This window comes from Thamnophis sirtalis, unplaced genomic scaffold (genome assembly GCF_051295495.1).
Source record: "Thamnophis sirtalis isolate CommonGarterSnake01/CBP01778 unplaced genomic scaffold, rThaSir2_p1.2 scaffold_9, whole genome shotgun sequence".
NCBI lineage: Eukaryota > Metazoa > Chordata > Lepidosauria > Squamata > Natricidae > Thamnophis > Thamnophis sirtalis.
In genome coordinates, this window is record NW_028261389.1 from 61,668,216 (window position 1) to 61,691,618 (window position 23,403).

General features: G+C 35.8%; 1 protein-coding gene across 3 annotated transcripts in view; it reads right to left on the minus strand.

Moving 5' to 3' along the window:
• GRM8 (glutamate metabotropic receptor 8) overlaps positions 1 to 23,403 on the minus strand; it is a 523,312-nt gene that overhangs the window by 387,044 nt on the left and 112,865 nt on the right. For all 3 annotated transcript variants that reach the window (XM_087723690.1, XM_087723687.1, XM_087723689.1), the window contains exon 3: positions 15,947 to 16,163. In XM_087723690.1, the coding sequence (XP_087579816.1) occupies positions 15,947 to 16,163 (217 nt within the window). The remainder of the gene's footprint in view (positions 1 to 15,946; positions 16,164 to 23,403) is intronic.

Below are 23,403 nucleotides of genomic sequence, written 5' to 3' on the forward strand. Positions count from 1 at the left end.
AAGAGAAAGCATGATTAGACCACACCTCCTCCCTGTATTTTATAGATCATTTTCTAATATGTTATTCAAAACAGGCTTAAATGAATTATTGGAAAGAACTGAAAAGGAAAAAAAAGTATATAGAATAACACTTCAGTTCCTGAAACAATAAGCTCTAAATGAATTCCATTGCAATGGAATTCTGAAAATCCTAACCATTCCTGAAAGAACATCAAAAAAGGGAAAGAGAAGAATATGACAATAAAATAGAAAAATGTGTTGAACTGCAGGAACTGATTTGTCTTCCAACAAGGAACAAGAGCTTGCCTTTAAAAAAAAACCCACCACAAAACATGCATATTGCTGCAAACTCAATTTATAGTGATTGTAGCACAGTTTGTAATTTGCATTTAAATCAGGCATCATCTTTTGCAACCAAGAGAAGGTAGCTTTTCCAAATATTAGCAAGGCACAATACAATGTCTATTGTTTTTGAATTAGTAATGAAAATTGTGCTTTTAGTACACAATTAGAAGCAGTTCTCTGCAATAGTGTAAATAGTTCTCTGCATAATAGAAACATAAGAAATATTTGAGTAAAGGCAAAAGTACAGATCATTTTTTTATTTTTTATATTCTACATACTTTCAGGGATTTTCCTATCAAATTTGAAGTGCAGTTTCAGTATTATAAATCAACAGAAATTCAGTTTACACAAAATTCAAAATGTACTTTTTCATATTTGTTTTAAAATTTGGTTGACTCTATTAGCATATTTCATTGACTTAACATTACATAAGGTAACTGTTAACTATAAAATTAATGCATTTTTTTCTTGTTACCTCAATGAGACATTAAAAGCTGATATTACCAGTGTGAATGCACCTTATTGCCAGGGTTGAACTATGGAAAACAAGCTAGCTGTAGGCAAGAACAAGTTATACAAAGCCATCATGTAGTTAGTTTCCAATCAATTTAATGTAAGAAGCAAAGATGAGTCAGAATCAAATAATTATTGGTGATACAGAAATACCCAAGAGCTTTTGAAGGCTTTGTTGCAAGCACAAAGCTAAGATGAAACAGGAAAATGTATTATATCCCTTTGTGTCCAGCAGAATCCAATGACTAGCTAAGCAGTGAAGGTATTTTAAATCTGTCACCAGCAGTTCAATGATCCTCCACATGGTGCTGAAATTTCCTTGTAAACAACAGCATGAGGAAGGGTGCAAAAGTTCAACCCATAGGCAGTGCTATGTGCAAGATGTAAATATTTTCTTGAACATAGCAGCCTACCAGCATTCCTCAAAGTAGGTGAAGTCAAATTGTGTGTACCATTTTCCCATTCAAGAGGTTTGCCACCGGTCTTGCCCAGGCTTAAAACACCATTTTTACACTTAAGAACTCTGAGAATTAGTCAATAATTAGAGTTGTAGTCCCACCCTCCTTTTGGGGACTATAACCTTTGACAAGTTGCATAAAGTCAGGTGTGGCTGCTGAACTGATTGAAGTTGCATACCCTGCTGCACATGATAATTGAATATCAGTGTGAAGTTAATGGCAGAACTGCCCACCTCCCAATTTTCTCATCTGGACATGACATAGCCTTTGCTTTGGAAAGGAAAATGCATTGTACTGTAATGCATTTCGTATAATGATCCGTTTGAGACCTTAAAAGTTAGCAGTTTAGAATATGGACATTGTGCTTGTCATTTGTTCATAGTTCGAATACCATGTTCTTTTATAGCCATTTTAGGCTTTCTCCCATGCAGCTGCACACTCTTAGAGTTATTGTTTTACATATAGGACAGTAACTCAGTGCTATATAACCTGTTAAATTTGGCTGTATAATTACCTAACTGGTTACATTGAAAACCTTAATATCAACTTCATGCTGAACTATGAAGGCAGAGCCAACATTCCATATATTTTCAACTTGGCGATTGCACACACACAAAAAAAAGTTCTTATCTAAATAATTGTGATGGGACAACTATCACAGGTCTCTCACATCCTCCCCTATACATAATTTTTCAAAGAATTTAGTACACAGATCAGCTGCAGATCATAAGGTAAGGGTAAAGGTTCCCCTCGCACATCTGTCCTAGTCGTTCCTGACTCTAGGGGGCAGAGCTCATCTCAGTTTCAAAGCCGAAGAGCCAGTGCTGTCCAAAGACATCTCCATGGTCACATGGCCAGCATGACTAAATGCCAAAGATGCATGGAATGCTGTTACCTTCCCACCAAAGATGGCTCCTATTTCCCTACTTGTATTTTTACATGCTTTCAAACTGCTAGTGGGTAGAAGCAGGCACAAGTAATGGTAGCTCACTCGGTAACGTGGTGCTAAGGATTTGAACTGCTGAACTGCCCACCTTTCTGATTGGCAAGCTCAGCATTTTAGTCACTGAGCCACCGCATCCCTTGCAGGTCATAAAGTAATCTGTAAATATAATTGTATTCTTTAAATGCTACAAATCTGCCAACCATTTTCCCAGAACGCTTTCTGAAATCAAGGTTTCTTTTTCTTTGCCAAAAATTCATTACATTACTTTTAAACATACATGTTCTTTCCCCCGCCTCACAAAAAATCATCTTTGTTTCTCAATCCTACAGAAGAAAAGTTAGAACTGCTATTCCTGGTACTCAGAATAGCCTTTTAAATCAAAAGACTTGTAATTTTATTAGTAGAGTGCAGTTAATCTTTCAAATGCTGTAAAAAATCATCATATTTCATAATTTAAAATATATGAAATCAATAAATTAACCCTATGTAATTCTGACATTATAGAACATTTCTATTTTGAATTTTACTTTTGTCCTGTTCCTTTCAAATGGATGCATTTTGTGAGCTGGTCATAAAAGTAATATTTTGTAATCTTTTAGGAAGATTTCAAATTATACTTTGAGACAATTTAATCCGCAACATGTGTCTGCTAATAGCTATTAATTGATGAATTACCAAAATAACTATACAAACATCTAACTGAAAACAAGTATAGAATGGTTAAGCAATGCTGTATTTAATCCCAAATTAAATCCATCCCTGAATGATAGATAAAGGAAAAGCAAAAAGTGCAAGAAAGTTTGGAAGTGACTAAAGAATAGAAAAGAAAGTAGAAAGATATAATGAAGTGGCTTTTGATAAAATATAAATACAATTATATTTTAACCTGTGTCTCTAAAGTGTATACTTTTTTCCATTATATATCGTGACTAATCATCAAAGCCATAAATAAAATAAAAAAAAATATACAAAAATTCCATAAGAGAGAAGGTCAAGGCTTTTTAGAACACTATCATCTGAAATATTTTAAAGAGAATGCACATATAGTTTTCACTTTAATATGAATACATGAAATAGCACATTAGGAGAACTATTTCTTATGAATAGTGTACTATATTACCAATTTTCCTATTTTTTTTCTACCATATACAAGTGTGTTTTCAACTTTGCAAAGTTGCAAAGTGTTTTCAAAGAAATGAATAGATAGGATGAAATAGAATTACAGAGTTGGAAGGGACCTTGGAGGTCTTCCAATCCAACCCTCTGCTTAGGCAGGAAATCCTACACCACTTCAGACAAATGGCTGTCCAACATCTTCTTAAAGACTTCCAGTGTTGGAGCATTCACAACTTCTGGAGGCAAGCTATTCCACTGATTAATTATTCTAACTGTCAAGAAAGTTTCTCCTTAGTTCTAAATTGCTCCTCTCCTTGATTAGTTTCTACCTATTGCTTCTTGTTCTACCTTCAAGTGCTTTGGAGAATAGTTTGACTCCCTCTTCTTTGTGGCAACCCCTGAGATATTGGAACACTGCTATCTTATCACCCCGAGTCCTTCTTTTCATTAAACTAGACTTACCCAGTTCCTGCAACCATTCTTCATATGTTTTGAAGAATAGGCTAAGGTTTCAGAGATTTTTCTTATAATCCGCAGAAAGACACATATAACTTTATTATCAGCGCAGATCTCTCAAGTGTATGTCAAAATTAGAATTGTCAAACTGATTTTGTTCTTAATTTCAAAGAACACTACCTATTTCTGATCAGCACAATCTTGAAACAAACAATGACTTCCTTAAGACATATTTGTCTCTTTAAACATTCTTTCAGATTTTAAATCATAAGAGCTATTTTCTCTTCCTTTTTATTTAAGGGTATGTAGGACTGATTAGTTGATTGAGCCTTCAGGTAAGTTTTAAGTTCTGGTGACTTCCTGGATTATCCATACTGTTTTCTTTATTTCTAATAGTAGTTTGCCATTGTCACATTAGTTCTAATGCAAAACTAGAACTCATACTACTGGCCCAAACTAGAAATCAATAGTGGCAAATTTGGTAGAGCCAAATTTATTCATTCATTCATTCATTCATTCATTCATTCATTCATTCATTTATTTATTTATTTATTTATTTATTTATTTATTTATTTATTTATTTATTAGATTTATATACCGCTTCATAGGGCTTTCGGCCCTCTCTAAGTGGTTTACAAATTTTTTAGCAAATTGAGTCAGCAACTTGCCCCCACAATCTGGGTCCTCATTTCACCCACCTCGGAAGGATGGAAGGCTGAGTTGACCTTGAGCCGGTGAGATTTGAACCGCTGAACTGCAGATCACAGTCAGCTGAAGTGGCCTGCAGTACTGCAACCTAACCACTGTGCCACCTCGGCTCTAAATCTATCAGGACAATAAAATATGACCTGAGAAGCAGTGGATGTGCTCATTCATAATATTTAAACAAATATTGTAGACCATGTAGATCATCTCTATTTAAAACTGTGATGAACGTAAATTATAGTTAAAGAAATAAATCAAATTCAGAAGCTGTATCTTGAAGGATATTTAATATATTTTTGAAATGTATGTAGTTGAAGCAACACAAAAATATATTTAGTATATTTAGTATCAGCAACAGTTTGAGCAGCATGAAAATGTGGTTAACCAGTAACATTACTGATGGATGGATGGCTTGTGGCTTTTTTAGGGTATTAAGTAACAGTTTATGACCATATTGAACATCACTAGTCTATTCATCCTGGCAATAAATCTGTATTAACATGTGCATTATGGTTGGTGTGGCCAAAGGTGGTTGATAGAGACTTTATTATAGGAATATATTGTAGTTAGATAATTTTTCTTAGGTGTCTATTGCTAAATCCATATATAGCACCACAGGTTTCTTTGATTTTGCCTTAGCATAATACAAGTAGAGCTCACTTAATGACTGCCTTGTTCAGCAGTCATTCAAAGTTAGCAAGATGCTAAAAAAATAACTTTACAACCAGTGCCTGCATTTTATCTGAGTATTCCCATGTAAACCCTGCAATTTTTCTTTCTTCCAGGCTCTTCCCCATCTTGTTAATGTCCAATGATATTCAAACTAGGTATTTTGGTAACAGTTCTAAGGTTTGGTGCCACTTTGCATTCCCTTTCCATGCCTGTGGCCTTGGATCTCTCAACTATTGTCTTTGATCTCTAGTTGGCAATTCTGGTTCCTGTCATCCCACTTCCCTATATTGCCCCATTATCCCTCCCCTCCTTTTTATGGCAGAAAAGCAGGGCTGAAGCAATGTGATGGCAGATCTGACACTGATACTGTTTTATCTTCCCTGATAAGGCAGAGCTATGAATTACAAGAGCCAAGGTGGCGCAGTGGTTAGGGTGCAGTACTGTAGGCCACTTCACTGAGGTTATCTGCAGTTCAGCAGTTCTAATCTCACCGGCTCAAGGTTGACTCAGCCTTCCATCCTTCTGAGGTGGGTGAAATGAGGACCCAGACTGTGGGGGCGATATGCTGACTTTGTAAACTGCTTAAAGAGGGCTGAAAGCCCTATGAAGTGGTATATAAGTCTAACTGCTATTGCTATTGCTACAAGAAAATAAATAGACACATAATGGGGAATGCATACCGAAAGCAATAGCACTGGGAGCTCCAGACATGTGTGGGACTGGAAGGCTAAAGCACACTACAGAATCAGCCCAATATATTCCCTGTGTGCCTACTTACTCTCTTATAATCCCTTTCTCTCCAATCTTTCTACTTTGTGAGGGGAGGGAAATAAAAAATGAGTCAGGCACAGGAGAGATTGCCTACCGAGTTCACTACCCTCACACACAGCAGATAGATGTTTAAACAAGTGAGAGCTGGAGAAAAAATATTGGGACACATTATATATTGTTATCATTTATCCAACCACTGTGGCCATTACATCACATGATAACATGTTATATGAGGATAACATCCTCATTAAAAGAAGACATAGGAGATGTAAGCTTTTGATAAGACATGTTACCTTATATGTATAAATTAGGATATATGGCACATGTAAATCTATAAATGTAACTGAGAAAAACTACAGAAATATTGCAGTCACTAATGTAAATCCTCACTTTTTTCTGACTCATATGACAAATCAGATATTCCAGTTAATACCATTAATTTTTGGTTCGTGATCTCATAAACCAAGTCTGTCAAAGCTTTATTCCTAAATTAACAGCTAGTAAGTATGCTCATTCCCTTAAGTGAATTCAAAAAATCTCAGTCTTCAACATTGACACAATGATGCAATGAAAAATCCAATTACACTGAGCAGCAAAGTATCCTTATGAATTATTTTAATATGAAGTCCAGTGTCCAGGCAAAGAAGAGAAAGGAGTAGAACACAATCAGACTTTCAGATTTTGTCATTACAGCTAATCTCAATAAAAAAGTAATTTTAGCCTTTCTGGGGAGTTGATTTCAAGATCTTGTTTATCTAGTAGGTCTTCAACTTCATTGAAAGGCTGACATCAGATGAATGAAAAGAGGAGTATTCAACAGCTTTATTAAGGTTAAGAAAACAGATTTTTTTAAAAAGTTTGCACTCACAGAGGATTAAATAGTATTTCTGAGGAAAGCATTATGAAACAGTTCTTTTGTGACTGTGAGCCAAGGCCATCAGGATTTTTTTAAAAAAATCAGCCATGAATTTTAGCAGAATCAACCCTTGAATCTACTATGGACTCCCATAGCAGTTTCTACATCCTTCTCCAGTATTGATTTTGTTTATGACCTTCAAGCTTCTTTGAGTATAAAGTGCCTTTGGCCTGGAAAACAGTGAAAGGTAACATAATAAGATATATTAGATAGTCTGGTTCTGTCAACCTCCCATCTTGGTCAATTAGAAAAGAAAGATTCCTGGCCCATGATTAGCCAAAGTTGTTACAGAAGAGGCAAAAGTGGATCAGAGATTTTCACACGCAAAATATACAGTTAACTTTCCCTTCTTCCTGGCCAACCCCCTGGTTATGAGTCAAAGTCCACTTAGGTTTTAACAAATTATTTGGGAAATAGCAATAGCACTTAGACCAGTGTTTCTCAACCTTGGCATTCTCTGGCTGGGGAATTCTGGGAGTTGAAGTCCAGACATCTTCAAGTTGCCAAGGTTGAGAAACACTGACTTAGACTTATATACCGCTTCATAGTGCTTTTACAGCCTCTCTAAGCAGTTTACATATTGCCCCCTACAATCTGGGCCCTCATTTTACCCACCTCGGAAGGATGGAAAGCTGAGTCAACCTTAAGCCTGTGAGATTTGAATTGCCGAACTGCTGAACTGCAGCTAGCAGTCAGCTGAAGTAGCCTGCAGTGCTGCACCAAAATGGTCCCTGCCTTTGTGTGCTTGCCAGCTCAGCATTTGTTCTAGTGCAGTGTTTCTCAACCTTGGCGACTTTAAGTCCTGTGGACTTCAACTCCCAGAATTCCCCAGCCAGCGAGAGCCTGCTTCCCACAGGATGGGATAGCTTGGTTTCAATTCTTCCTGGCTACTTCTCTGCATCCTTACCCCCACTGGTCTCTCCTCCCCCCGCCCCAGGTTACAGATGTCAGGCTGTCAGCTTGCAATGCGTAGCTTATCAGAATGGCAGCCATGACTGGTTCCACTCCTTTCCAGGAGAAATTTAATGGCAAGGGAGATACCAACTTAGTTCTTTTTTTTCTTTTTTTTTTTAGAAAAGAAGCATGTTTTCTATTGAATTTTCAACAGTATAAATCCATTAGGAAAATAGGACAGGCAATTTCTTCATTTCCACCACACCTGTACAGAGGCTGGACAAACAAAGGAAGGCAAACTGAGACATAATCAGTTTGGCATCTTATCTTATAGCTGACAACTTCACTTCAATTGAAAGAAAACCAAGAAGAAGGCTCCCAGAATTACAACGTAAATACAGTTCAGATCAGCCCAAAATTTGTCAGCCTGCAGATCAATTCAAGAACTTAACATCACTGCAAAGCTAAAACTATTCTTTTTAATTGCAATTGGCTATAACGGAATCTTGCAAGTGAGATTATGTTGTGAACTAGAGAGAAGTGTATCAGAGCTATATCCAAACATTATCTGGACATTATAAAAAAAAATTACTCCTTGTTATCTTGACAACAGAACTTTAGGATCTCCAACCAAGGTTATCTTCCTTATTCTTTACACCACCAACTGTGAGCTTTATTAATTCCTGGTTTCTTCCAGATACATGAAGGGACAGATTTTTTGTGGACTCCCTTCCCTTGACAATATCTGCAAGCACAATATCAGATCAGGTAGAGTGGGCGTATTTTAGGTCCTCTCTATTAAATGAAGTAATCTGATGGAACTTTCTCCTTGGCTATGGTTGCTCTATGGAATAACTTTTTCCCCACAATATGGAAATCTCTACCTTCTTAGCCTTCTATAAGGCCACAAAGACCTAGCACTTCTCCTAGATAATGGATTGGAATTGAAGTTGTGCCCAGCACATACGGGATAGGAATATTATGGAACCTTGACCAGGTGTAATGTTTTTACTTTTGTTGAGTCTTGTATATGATCACAAGAACCACCTCAGGTTATATTTTATATGCTGGGTAGCTAAATAAGCATTTTAAAAAATAAATAAAAGTATAAAAATAAATGAAATAAAAACAGACTCTGCCTTAATGAATTTATTATAAATGAAGGTTAAAAATTCTATTTGCAGTTTCCTAGATTCTGTATTTATCTCAAAGACTCGCATAAAAGGTACTTTATTGAACTCAGAGTAATTTAAAGGGGGGGACTCTGTCACAATGTTAAAAAGAATTATGGGGGAAATTATTCAGCTTCTGAATTGGAAAGTTATTTCAAGGTGAAATGCAATGTAAGGTTGTGATACATATGTATCTAACTCTAGCAATGTATCTTCCACCAGTCTTTCAAACATTGATTTTTAACCATGCTTCAAATCATATTATATCAAAATCTTTATTGTGGCCCTTAAGCTATAGAACACAACAATAAAAATACATAAAACTTTAATTAATACAACTAAAAAGTAGGCATAAATGTGCTAAAATTACATAAAATAAATGAACATTTATGTACCAATATCAAACATTACTCCTTTGAAAATGTATTTTTATTTATTTAAAGAGAGAGTGTAACTCTGGGCCAGATACAACATAAACAACAACAATGATGATGATAGTGGACATTGCAGTGCCTGCACATAGCAGAATAGAAGGAAAAAAACTGGAGAAAAATCACAAAATACAAAGACCTGTGTATAGAAGTAGAGTGGCTATGACAACAGAAAGCAAAGACAGTACCAATAATACTAGTTCAAGGCCACCTCTTGAACACCTCCAGCATTAACAAAATCACCATCAGTCAACTGGAAAAGGCAACTTTACTCAGAACAGGTTCCAATGAGGGGTGGGTTCCAGCTGCTGCTACTGCTGGTTTACTCAGGGATGCACTGTGCACGTGCATGCTTGATGCACATTATGCATGCATGCGCAGTACTGAAAAAATGCTTCTGTGCATGCACAGAAACAAAAAACAAAATGGTGGCATCTATGGTGCAGCCGAGAGAACCAGTTTGGGGGCGTGGCAGACTGAGTTACTACCTACTCAGCCGAACCAGTTCGAACTGGTAGGAACCCACCTCTGGGTTCCATCTTGAGATAATACTTTTAATAGCAATAAACAACATCTTCCTATCTCAGTCCTTGAGAACGGCTCAGTGAGTGGGCAAAAATGCCAAATCCATTCTAAACATTTGGCTGATGAACCATAGACCGACATAGAATAACAGAGTTTGAAGAGACCTTGGTGGTTTTCTAAGCCAACGCCCTGCTTGAGCAGAAGGCCCTATATCATTCTGGATAAATGGCTGTCCAATCTCTTCTTAAAAGCTTCCAGTGATGGGACACTCACAACTTCTGAAGGAAAGCTATTCCACTGGTTATTTGTTCTCACCGTCAGAAAATTTCTCTTTACTTTTAGTTTATTTATCTTTTTTATTAGTTTCCATTCATTTTTTTTGTTGTTGTTGTCTTGCCTACTGGTGCTTTGGAAAATAGTTTGACTCTCTCATCTTTTTGATAGTCCAGTGCATAGAGTAGCAATAAATCAAAATAAAATCACAACCAATGGAACTGAAATGCCAAATGTTCTAATTATCAAGAGACATCAAGATGAAACCTACAAGAACAGATTTTCCAGTGCCATTCAGATTTTTTTTTAATGTGGCACCAAGAACCTTCTAGATCCTATATGTAAAAGAGACAAATTGGATTCTAAGGATGTAACTTTGTTCATTAGCTTCAGATGCCCAGCCTCATCATAAAACAGCCCACAGTGTTCCTTAGCACTGAAATATATCATGGACGATTGAGTATAGAACCTCAAGTTTAGTTTCCATAAGAAATCATAATATATTACCCTGTTTCCATGAAAAAGATGTTGAGAATTTCATGTGTCAACTGTAAAGTATTATCATAAAGCTTCCATCTTTAGACTGGCTCCTTAGAAATTTGTGACTATAGCTCCAGTACCTCCATCTAGCATTGCCATCAGATGATAGGAAATTATAGGAATTATACCAAATAGGCATTATTCCCATCTTTTTTCATTATGAGAAATACCAAGCCACTGCCTACCACAGAATTAAAGAAATAGTTTGTCCATTACAAATTAAATACAACAGTGAACAATGAAGACAAATTAACTGTAATAGGATACAAATGAAATAAAGCGTTTTGTCTTTCATGACAATGTGTACAAATGCTGTCATTTGGAAAGCCTCCTTTAAATATTTTTACTGAAACACTTTCCTTCTGGCATTTGGCAAGGAAAATTTAGCAATACACGCAGGACCATATAACATTCTCTCACAGAAGTAGCCGCAATTGTTATTCTCTGAACAAAAAAATAAGTTCCCTTATTTGTATCTATTTGTTACAAAATGATAGCAAAATGGTAAGTGTGCTATGACTTCATTGAGAAAAAGAAACATGGGGTAATTTATACCTTAATATCTGACCACCAAAGTACAAAGCTTGTTTTATTTGAGTGATGATGTGTACATGTATGGTGTCATTTGAAAGGCATCTGTATCTCCCACTGCAGTCATCTACATTTCCTTGTCTCAACAGCTTATAGATGAAACATACCCACTGAATTCATTCGACATGAAGTAAAATATATGTATGCTTATTATTTTTGCTACATTGTTAACTATATATAACTAGCATACTTAATAGAAAGGCATCCATGTGCCAAAATGAGTGAAGGTAAAAGGAAATAAATCTGATTCACATTCACAGATGAAATCTAACAGACCTCATATTCTCAGCTGATTTTGAAACTACGTATTCCACAATATGAAATATTTGTATGGAGTTTTTTTTTAGCTGTTCTTGGACTCTGAGTAGGTTATATTTTTAAAAGAAATGATTTTCAAAATGAAATCTATTGTTTTAATGGATAAGCCTGTTTTCAAAAGAATAGTCTGCTGATCCCCACACCCCACCCCCTCATTGGCACAGTCTCAGGCAGATCATATTATGCACAAGAAGTTGTGTACATGAAGTTAGTGCTTTGTAGATAATCTATTTTGGCTGCATATTCACATTTCCCAAGCAAATAACTTTTCTTTGTTCTTCCTTATATCTAGAAGAAAACACATCCTATTACCTGGAAATTAGCTAGTGTACACTTCTGTGCTGCAATATTCTGAAAGTTTTATTGGCAGCATGATGTTTACCCAAATCAAGGCAATGTTACAAACTACTGAAGGAGTGGGAAAAAATCTCACAATTTGGGGTTTTGTTGTAAAGTTCTTCTAAAAGGCCTAACACGAGGAAGGGAAATGCAGGCAGATATTGTCTCTAGACTAACTCAATTAAGCATTTCGGCAACACATCTTCCAAAACACCAACAAAACCCACTTCCTTTCTCAAATCATTTTACTTGCAGTCTTTTCTAATAAGACCTTTGTCTTGACAGATGTTCTCAGTATTAGGAACAGGAGGCAAGGGAGAATTCAAAAACTGCTAAGTGTTTTCCCTTAATCATGAGCTGGAGTCTTCTTTTTTGTCTTCACTTGCTGCCATTAACTGCCTGTCAGAAGAGGCAATGACTTCCCATCTGGAGTTATCCTGATGCTTCAGTGGCCACTAACAGGAATAAACCTGGCTCTATACAGCATTCCATATTCCATTAGGGGATGAACTGGATTTTGTAATAAAAATGTCACAATAACTGAACCAAGCAAAAACCCTAGAGAGACGTTGTTTAATCATTCTCTACCGCCAGATGTCAAGAATGTTTCCTGGTTGCCATCAGATTCTTGTTGACATTTGTTCAGACACATGGTGCTCAAAAGGTGTGTGTGTGTGTCTCTGTGTGTGTGTGTCTGTGTCTGTGTGTGTTTGAATGCATGTGTCTGCATATGTAAAAAATTATGGAGAAGGAAGTTCCGGCTTTACCAACTGATATTTGATAAACTGCTGGGTAAAGAGATATTGAAAAAGCAATAAGCTTGACAATTCTGTTAAAGCTTGATAAAAATGCTGCCGGTCTTTCCAAACTGCAATGAGCAAATCAACACTTCCTTGTTAATCATGTCAGGAGAAATAAGATGTGGCTCTTAGTTTGCCTTGGGTGCTGAAACGATCTTGCTCGGCTCGGTTGGAGAAATCTGAGAATAAACAACTTCATCACACTCAGAAGAATCTGCTTCTTGGGGGCAAGCAAAATATTCTACCATACACCTAACTGTCCCACTGATAACACAGACCTGCCCTGTGTAATATTTGCAAGAAGTAAAGCAAGCTCTGCCCTACATTTTTACTTATCTGCATTACCTGGTACTAAATAAGCTTGATCCTGCCACCAATGATGCTCAGAATATTGCTGCTGGTTCTGCCCACTGTTTATAGACTGTTGGGACCAGTTAACTGAGGGAGGGAATTAGTTATTTAAGATCCATTTAGATATTATTATTATCACAGGAAATTCCTCATGCATAAGCAAGCATTATTGTGTACATCTGATATGTAATTTATATAGTCTGGTAAGAATTGTGTTGCATTTTATTTATGCATTTATGAGCCACTGTGGTGCAGTGGTTAGAGTGCAGTACTGTAGGCTACTTTTGCTGATCACCGGCTATCAGCAGGTTGGCAGTTCAAATCCAACCAGGCTCAAGGTTGACTCGGCCTTCCATCTTTCCCAGGTGGGTAAAATGAGGAGCCAGATTGTTGGGAACAATATGCTGACTGTAAACTGCTTAGAGAGAGCTGTAAAGCACTATGAAGCAGTATATAAATCTAAGTGCTATTGCTATTTATGTTATATAACTATTATAAGCTGTTCAGATCAAAGATGATCAGATTAATTATGTTCTTCTCAGCTACATTATTAAACCTTTCCATGATTTATTCTATTGCCATAGAATGAACATATAGGCCTAATTCATCTTGCAAAAAAAAGCCCTTAAATCAAGAATATCTGAAAAGAGGATTTCAAGAAATAATTTGCATGTCTGTCTTTTCAAATCAAGAATTTTTTTATTGCAATAATAAATCCCCTACATAATATTAATATTTATGTGCATTGTTGCTTTATATGTGCTCTCTGCTTATGTCTAATATAACAATGTGACATGTTGTTGAAACCCCACATTGACCTTTTCATTATGCTGCACTTCAGCTGACAATCTTCATTTCCTTTTTAAATCATTTAAAGAAGGACAAGAAGAAGCAACAATTGAATCTTTAAAAGGCCAAATGATCATAATCCAAAACACAAAATTTACTTTTTTTGCAAGTTATTTTTTAAAAAATTAACACAAATCATTTTTAATTTTAAAAAAAACACATTTGTATTTTCCCCAATTCCAAAATTATAACATTATAAAATGTTTTATAAGATTGTATAAAACATATAAAATATGTATATAACGTTTAAAGAGCATGGCTTCCTAGAGTTATCCTAGTAAGTATTTGCATATGTTAAGTTTCCTACTGCTAAGAAGGAACATTTTGCTCATGTATACATATAAAGAGTAATAGAAATAACTTGGTTTATAATGAGTTCTGACAAAGCTTATGAGTGATCCAGTCTTCCAGGGAACTCACAACTTCTGTTCTGTTTAGAAAAGTCATTATTTGCATATTCAGTCTGGGTTGGTCATTGGGACCAGAAGTTTAGTCTTTCAAGTCATTATTTGCTTGAGTCATCCACCCATCATTTGCACTCCAATTATTTTTACACAGCATACCCAACCCAAGAGATGAAATCAACCTAACAGGTAAAATCGCTTTGAAGAGTGCACTGAACAGAAGAAATCAGGTCTTTGCAACTTAGATACAGTCCATGCTAAACATGTGCTGTAGCTTTAGGCACATATTTCTGCTTCTATGCATTTAACGTAACTAATTTTAACATAACATCATTTCAGTATTCCTAAATCCGAAGGTAAAAATATCTTATCCAAAATTTGTCAGAACAGAACCTACAATAACTTTTCACACTACTTGTTTTATATGAAATTGTTTTAATACACATTTAGAATAAATATCTTCTAAACACCAGTGTGGAATAAGATATCATGAATCAAATTTCAGTTCAGCCTGTAAAGGTAGTCCATAATTCAGCGGTCTTCTTTCAGGCTAGCCTATCTCACGAAACATCTTTAAAAAAAATTATTTTGAGGCAGGCTTATTATTTGGAAAGAAGGAAATATCCATTTTTTTCCTCCAAGTCATATCAACAGTAGAATTATCACACATGAACTTCTCTTTTATATATGTAATCTAAGAATTATTTATCAGATAAAAATTCACTGATGCACACTTTAAACCGTGGCCATAGTTACCTCTTTTTATCTTTTTATAATTACTAAAAATCTACAGCTCTTTAAAATCCAGGGTCATTTTAATACGAAAAGTAACTATTCTAATTAAAATAGATGAGATGAGATCCAAAACAGCACGAAACATGTTTAGAACCTTTGACTTATCAAAAATATTTTATCCTAAAAATAATAATTAGGGTATATCAAGAGTCAGTCAAATGAGAAGAAAAAAATGATCTTTAGGGGCTGTCATAAAAATGACCAACACCAGTGCTTCAAACCAAAAATTTCTTACATACAATGATACTTTGTCTAATTGCCTCAAAGAAAACTTTCACATTATTCCAAAGTGGATTTCCAACCAGTTCGTCAATACAGAAGTATCAACAGGCAGATTGTCAGAAAGGTTTTAAAAGTGGGGGAACAAGTTGACAGAGTTTTCTCTGAGTGATAACTTTATTTAAGCACTGAATTTCAAATTCTAGGTGGAAATGACCTTAGTGAGGTCATTTATGCAATATATTAGTAGGATCTCCATCTACTTAACAGAACTCCATGCGTCCACAATTCAATGTTTATGTTCCTAAGCTGCCAACTTTCCTTTTTCTTTTTCTTACAAAGATTCCATTCTACATTGACCATTCTAAGAAGCAGCGATTAAAAAGAAGCATTTGTTTCTGGAGGGAAGGAGTAGAGAGGGCTGTCACATCAAGTATGTCACTTTGTTCTCATGAAATATATCATTTGTTTTATATGAATCATGCAGGCCATGCCCAGGACTTAAAATTCACACCCATAATATAATTTTTAAATCAGATTTACTTACCAATTTCCCTAGAGATTTGAGTGAAAGCTTCTACACCGCTTTCCCCATAGTTCCCTTCCGATGCCAGTGTTGACACATAGTTCCATCCAAGCGCTGTCACAATGTCAACCATAGCTTGGGCTTGATAGGAGTCTGGTGGGACCACGCGAGAGAAAAAATCATACCTGGTGTTATCACTCAGTTCTGGAGCTGTAGATGCATAGCTGATTTGAGGTATCTGCAAAGAATCAGTATGAGAAACATATTTCAAAAACTGAAAGGTTGACTTGTAAAGATAATAATGATGCAAAAAAAGAAAGAGGATCCTTCTAATAAAAGACTTTGGAACAGTTTTGGGCTCTTCTTTTTAACGTATGCTCAAGCAGAGGCTGGACAGACAACTGTTAAACGTGAGGAATTGGATTCCTGCAAGGAGCAAAGAATGGGGCTCAGTACTTAAAAAGCTCTTTACAGTGCTATAATTCTATGTTTCTATGAATCATAGAAGCCATGATTCTATGAAAAAGTGCTGTTTATAAAGCAACAGCTTTAGATAAGAAATTATTTCCCAGTTATGACAGATTATTGTATATAAAAGAACAAATGTGACAGGAAAGCAGACTATAGTATCAAGGCCAAGTCATAAATAGTAAACTAATCTCTTAATTTTTTTTCTTTTTACGACCCTTAAATCCCTTTATTTGGAGTGAGTGAAGCTGAGGGATGCCAACATGGAGTTTGTACCAGATATTTTCTCTTGGTACCCTGAGGAAAAAAAAACCTGTCAATGCCTAGGATTGAACTCTCAACCTTCCAAGTGGGAGACAGGAATCTTCCCCTCTAGTTCACCACGACACTCTATTAAACTGATCTATTAATATCACAGTTAAATCTTGTTTCAAATTTTGTTCATTTTAAATAGCTCATTTTTTATTCATTTTGTTCATTCACCACAAAACAGTGGCAAAAGCATGATTATTTAACTTACTGAAAGAGAATTTTTCTCTTGAGTCAGTTGCCCAGGAGAAAGTAAGTAAAGTAGAACCTCTCATCATGAATGCTTCTGACCACGAACAAATCGGGTTCCGACCAGAGTTATAGAACAAATTATGGTCATGACCAGAGGTTCTACTGTAATTGTATTATTTTCTATCAGTAGCTGCAACTGTTTTTATGTTTTTATACATTTAAGTTAACTGTGGTTAACAAATTGGCTCATATTTATTTATTTGTGCAGTGGACAATCTCATCAACTGACTCTGCAGTGAACAAAATTTACAAAATAAAAACAATTAAAATAATATAAATATTACAGTAGGCCTGTCAAACTGGGAACCCAGGGGCCAGATACGGCTCGCCCAGACCATGCCAAGGCTCACGCAGGCCATGTCCACCCAGGCTTCGCAAAGCCAAAAAACATCCCAATACATTGTATACGTCCCAATATGCCCCAATATGCCTATGATGTGATCAGGTTTTATACCCTATATTAGAACATTAAACATTTCCTGGATTTCTACTTAAAAATATTCCTAATCAATGTAGTCATTCACTACATTGGCTATTTATTGGGTATTTCCCAATAAACCTTCTCAGCAGAGTTTAGCTGATGACATTAAGAAGCAATCACAAATTACAAATTTATTCAGCAGGAAATAATTTCAGTTTGAAAAAAGAATTTGTGTAATCTTGATTTCACTTTATCTGTTTCTCCTTTCCTTTCCCCTATTCTTCCTTTCCTCCCATCTTTCTCCCTCCCTCCCTCCCTCCCTCTCTTCCTCCCTCCTCCCTCCCTTCCTGCCTTCCTGCCTTTTTCTTTATGTGGGTTATATGATGATCTTGTCAGAATTTGTAGGCTTTATTCAAAATATATTCCTTGTTTATACAGTTAATGAATCAAATGTAAGCACAACTACTAGCAACACAAACTGCTGGAGCAATAACTAATTAGCAGGCAATAAATTTGCATATACAAAAGTTAGAAAATATGCACTTCAATACTAACAAATTGGAACATCATCACTCTAGGGAATCATAAGAAATGGCTTTTCAGATTGGACAAGGCAACAAGAATATTTTACATGGGTAAACACACACTAATTATCAGTATTATTATTTCTTAAAGACCATCAAGCTTTGTTCTTTTCAACAAGTGGTAATTAAAATACAATGTTTTATTAATTCCCAATTATTCCAATAGTGGAAGAGTTGACTAACAGATCATTCTACTTATCTTTCATGCTTAAGATATCTATGAAAATCTGAATTACAAATAAAGAGCTGTAACATACAAGCCAAGAAATTTGGTCAAATACATGTTCCAGAAAAAGCTATTAAAAGACAATAAGATTTTTATCAAAATTCATGAAGGATATATTTTGACAGACAAACAGATACAATTTGCAGATCTCATTATCTAAATGTCAAGGATTTAAATAGTAGGCTTAAAAAGCTCCCCATCTCACATGTTTGTAAGCATTTTTTAAAATTTATGGAATATAACACTTTCTAAACAGAACAGGTGCTGTAGTCTATCAATCCAATAATTAACATATACACAAAATATTCACTTAATTCAATACTATGCATGTGCATAGTGGATTTTACTGCTGCGCTAAAGTATATACTGATAGTAAATGTTTTCTATTATTATCTTATTAATTATTCATTTGTAAAAATTGAAATGCCTTTAGTAATACTGTGCAGAACTACATTATAGGATACAAGCAGGACAACTCTCAAAAGTTGCCAACCAGAATTTAATTCTTTTTTTCTTCTTTACAGGCCAGGATATTTTGCACCCTGAGCTGGAAGAGGATAGTTATTTTGGCATAGAAGACTAACATCCTCAGAAAAAGCACCCCAAAGGAAAATACAACAATAACAAATTAAGTATCAAACAATCTGTTGCCTTTTTGTGACACCAAAATCTGTTTGCTGAAGTCGCTGTTTCTTGCTTAATGGTGAGCCAACTTTGTCTGTTCCTGCAGCTTTTTCATCCCATTTAATAGCAATGAAATTCCATCAACTATATTTCAGTCAAGTACAAACCGGTTTAGATCAAGGCGACAAAAATCTATTTGAAGATTTATGGTACCATAGGCCTATAGCAGCATTTTGATACACTATTTTCCTCTTGTCAGAAACTTGTAATAATTTACAATAGATCTTGTTAGGAATGTTTCCTGGCAATTTTTTTCCCTTCCTTTGATGTGCAGTATCACCTTACAAGTTCTTAAAGACTTAATCTTTCATGATTTCAAACATGTTTAATAATTTCCAGAGTGAGTTGGACACTTTTTTTTCACCGTTGTAAGGGAAAGTCAAAGCACTGGAGACCCGAGGCAGAAAGACTTTTTCACAAAACAAAGTTTTTTTTTAAAAAAAAGTATTATAACTTATAATTATTAGGGTTTCATGAAGTTTAAGCAACAATGGTATTCTAAAGTCTCAGTGCTTGGAAAAGTGATCAGCTATACTGACTACCTATCAAGTTCAGGTTATATTTTGATTCAGGTTATATACTCTTCTATAAATGAAGAATTATCCTGTGAAAAAAGTCTTTAAAATTTAACGAAGTATTATATTTCTTGCATTTCCTCATCACATAGTTGAACATAATTCAACTATGTACATAGATGGTTATATCCATAATCTCCTTCATGAAAAATAGATAGGTAAGTAGGTAGATAGGTATGTATATCAAAACACAGAGTTATTTCAGTTATCAATATTTCCTAAACTGTATGACTATCTATGATACAAAGTGTGGTACCTCATAATTATTTCCTTATCATATGACTTTTAAAAGAATTAGCACAGTACCAAATACTCCAAGCTTTTAATATTTCAATTTCTGTTTGGAAGTTGAAATCATAAAGCTATTAAAATAGTACAAAAGAAATTAGCACTGTATTTCTAATCCTTTAACGTTCAATTGATAGTAGCTATTCAACACTATAAAATTTGCTAAAACTTTGCAGATTGAGTTTCTAATTGTTAACAAATATTAAAATTAGGAAAAAAACTACATTGCTTGAAGATTCCTCACTGCCAGTTTAAATATTGACATAATTATTGTGAAATGTTGCATTATTACTACTAGCAGTAACTACTTTGGGTTTAAATTATTATTTCTTGTTTATTTCCTATTCTCCATTCTGTTTACAGCCTTGGTGCAGGACAGGTTACAGAAGAGATAATGACTATTATTTCAGCTTGGGCTGAATGGATTGTAACAGATAGCTTAGGAAACATTCTTTTCTGAGCATGGACAATAATATTACTAGATAAAAGAAGGAATCTGCTAATTTAATTTCTTTTAAAATGTACCTTGTTTCATGGCTTTCCATATTCCCAATATAAAGCTCGATTTTAACATCCAAAATGTAATTCATACAAAGAAAAAGACTTCATTGTAAATGTGGTCAAGGTATAGGCAAAAATATTATTACCTTTATTTCAAAATATTTGAGGCCATGCAATCCCAAAAGACAGAGTGTGGGTTATGAAAATAAGAGCAGATGGGAGCAAATTGCAATTGCCATTCTTTTTTTTAAAAATAAAATCTATTTATTATGTATACAATTTATATGTCATGAATTCATCTCCAAACAGAAATGTAGTAGGAAATGAAACAGAAAAAAGCCAATGGATTATACCCATTCAAAATGCACTAGGGAAAAACAGCGCACAATTTGAAAAAAGTTTCATACTCTTTTGGAGGTGGAGGTGGTGGTGGTAGTGATGGTGAAGGAGGAGGAGGTAGTGGTGGTGGTGGAGGAGGAGGAAGGGGAGGAGGAGGAGGAGGAGGAGGAGGAGGAGGAGGAGGAGGAGCAGCAGCAGCAGCAGCAGCAGCAGCTATCGGTTCAATCATGTCCAATTCTCAGCAATTCTATGGATCAGTTTTCAACACATTGTTCTATCTTTTATAGTTTCTTTCAGGTGATCCATGCCCTTGTTGTTTGCATTACCTTTGATGGTGCCTAATCACCATGTTTTCAGGCAGATTCATTTCCTTTTACCACAATCAGAACAGTTGGAACAAGTCAATTTTATTCCTGGTGTAGTTTTACATAATCCAACTTTTTAAACCAAAAGTAGTTATGGGAAATATGATAGTGTGAACTAAATCTGCATAACCCTAACCCTAACCCTACCTTTTTATTCCTAAGTATTTATTACTTACTTTTTTAAAAACAACAATTATTTTTTCATTGGAATCAAATCAGCTTTGGACATGGACTCTTCAGGAGGAAAATTACCATCATTTTTACCTACAGTATTAGTCCTCTCTTGTCCCTTAATACAGTATTAGTCCCTTGGACAGCAATCAGTCCTGACTGCTCTTTAGAAGGTCAGTTTAGTTTAGTTTAGTTTAGTTTAGTTTAGTTTAGTTTAGTTTAGTTTAGTTTAGTTTAGTTTAGTTTAGTTTAGTTTAGTTTAGTTTAGTTTAGTTTAGTTTAGTTTAGTTTATTGGTCTTGTATGCCGCCCACTCCCGAAGGACTTCGGGTGGCTTACAATAAACAAGGGAAGGGGATAAATAGACAAAACAACACTTTAAAATACACAACTTTCATAGTCATCGTGGGGCTGGGTATTTCAACAGCCCCCCGGCCTGCTGGAGCAGCCAGGACTTAGTGGCTTTGCGGAAGGCCGAGAGGGTAGTAAGGGTCCGGATCTCCACGGGGAGGTCGTTCCAAAGGGCTGGAGCTGCAACAGAGAAGGCTCTCCCCCGGGGAGTCGCCAGCCGACATTGGCTGGCAGATGGAAAATGGTCAGATCAGATCCTGAAGATGAAACTCAAATATTTTGGCCACCTAATGAGAAGAAGGACTCACTGGAGAAGAGCCTAACGTTGGGAAAGATTGAGGGCAAAAGAAGAAGGGGACAACAGAGAATGAGGTGGCTGGATGGAGTCACCGAAGCAGTAGGCGTGAGCTTAAATGGACTCCGAAGGACGGTAGAGGACAGGAAGGCCTGAAGGAACATTGTCCATGGGCTCACGATGGGTCAGACACAACTTCGCAACTAACAACAACAGCACTAGTCCTCTCTGTAAATTGTCATATGCCTTTACAGGATAGAATTTTTTTTCCATGAGGTGCTGTTAAGTACACTCAACAAAGACATGCAGCAATCAAAGCAGGCTTTTCACCCTTTCATCTTGCTTATATTGTGATTGTAAACTTCAAAGGTCTATATTAGCTGCAACAACTTATACAGGGAATAGAACTGTGCACTCACAGTGCTACTCAGAATACTTGTAGCAAGTCCTTTGATGCAGAAAGGCCAAGTCAATAATGTTACTCATGCTATATAGTAATGATGTGTACAGAGATGGACAAATCTGCTAGATCTTAATGTGCTACTCCTGCATGCATTTTCATTTCTTTCCTCATCAGTTTCTGAATTTTTAAACTATATATTTTAAATCATGCACATAAATTTTCATAGACTTGAAAATGTCATGCAGTTTTGCAGAAAGCTTTTATTTCTGTGCATATATTTGTGCTTGAGAGAAGGGGAGGCGTAACGCCTTGTAAAAAATATCAAAGCTCAGAATATTTATGTCCCAGTGTACATGTAAATTGTGGAAGTGTAATTAGTCAATTAGTATTAGAATTTGACCTACATAAATATTCCAAAATGTACTAAAACCAACACCTAAAAATATCAGTGTATATAACAAAATACATTAATATGCTTGGCACTTTTCAGAATTTCCAAACAAAACTAGGCAGCTCCTTGTCCCTAAGGAAGTTATAATCCAAAATATGCGCCATCAGCTGCCTTTAGTTAAGTTACAAATATCTCATTTAGGATCCCAATGAGGGTGCAATTCTCAACATAAAGTGGACTGTTACATCCATACCCCACACAAGCACACACATACACAAAGTGTGAATATCAGAGATCTAAAAGAAAGAGCTCATCACAAAGCACCTCTGAACAATCCACTTTGTAGTTCTAACCATCACTATTACCACAATTCCCACACAAACACATAAATGTGAAATATAAGCCATGGCCAGAAAAAAAAGTTACCCATGGCTGCTCTAGAAACTTTGCAACCACAACTGTATTAATTTCTTTCCAAGGTCACATTTATTATTCATCTCAAATAAAAATGCACCTGCTGCAAATGAAATCATGTATGTCACCCATATAATAAAATGTAGGGGATGCGTGATGACCCGGGGCGAGGCATGGAAGCAACACAGCCAGAGAACAGTTCTAACTACTCTTTATTGCTCCAACTTTCCCCCAAATGTCCCCACATTTACTGCAAATCCTGGAGCAAAGCTTTCTCACACACACACCCGACAGCCTCTGGCTGCAAGTAGTCCAGCAAGCAAAGTTAGCAAGGCAGCAACCAAGGCAAGAAGTCCAGTGAGGCAGGCAAACCGGGCAAAGTACACAAGACAAAGTATAGCAAAATCCAGACGTCGGCAACTGCATGTGAGACTCCACGGAC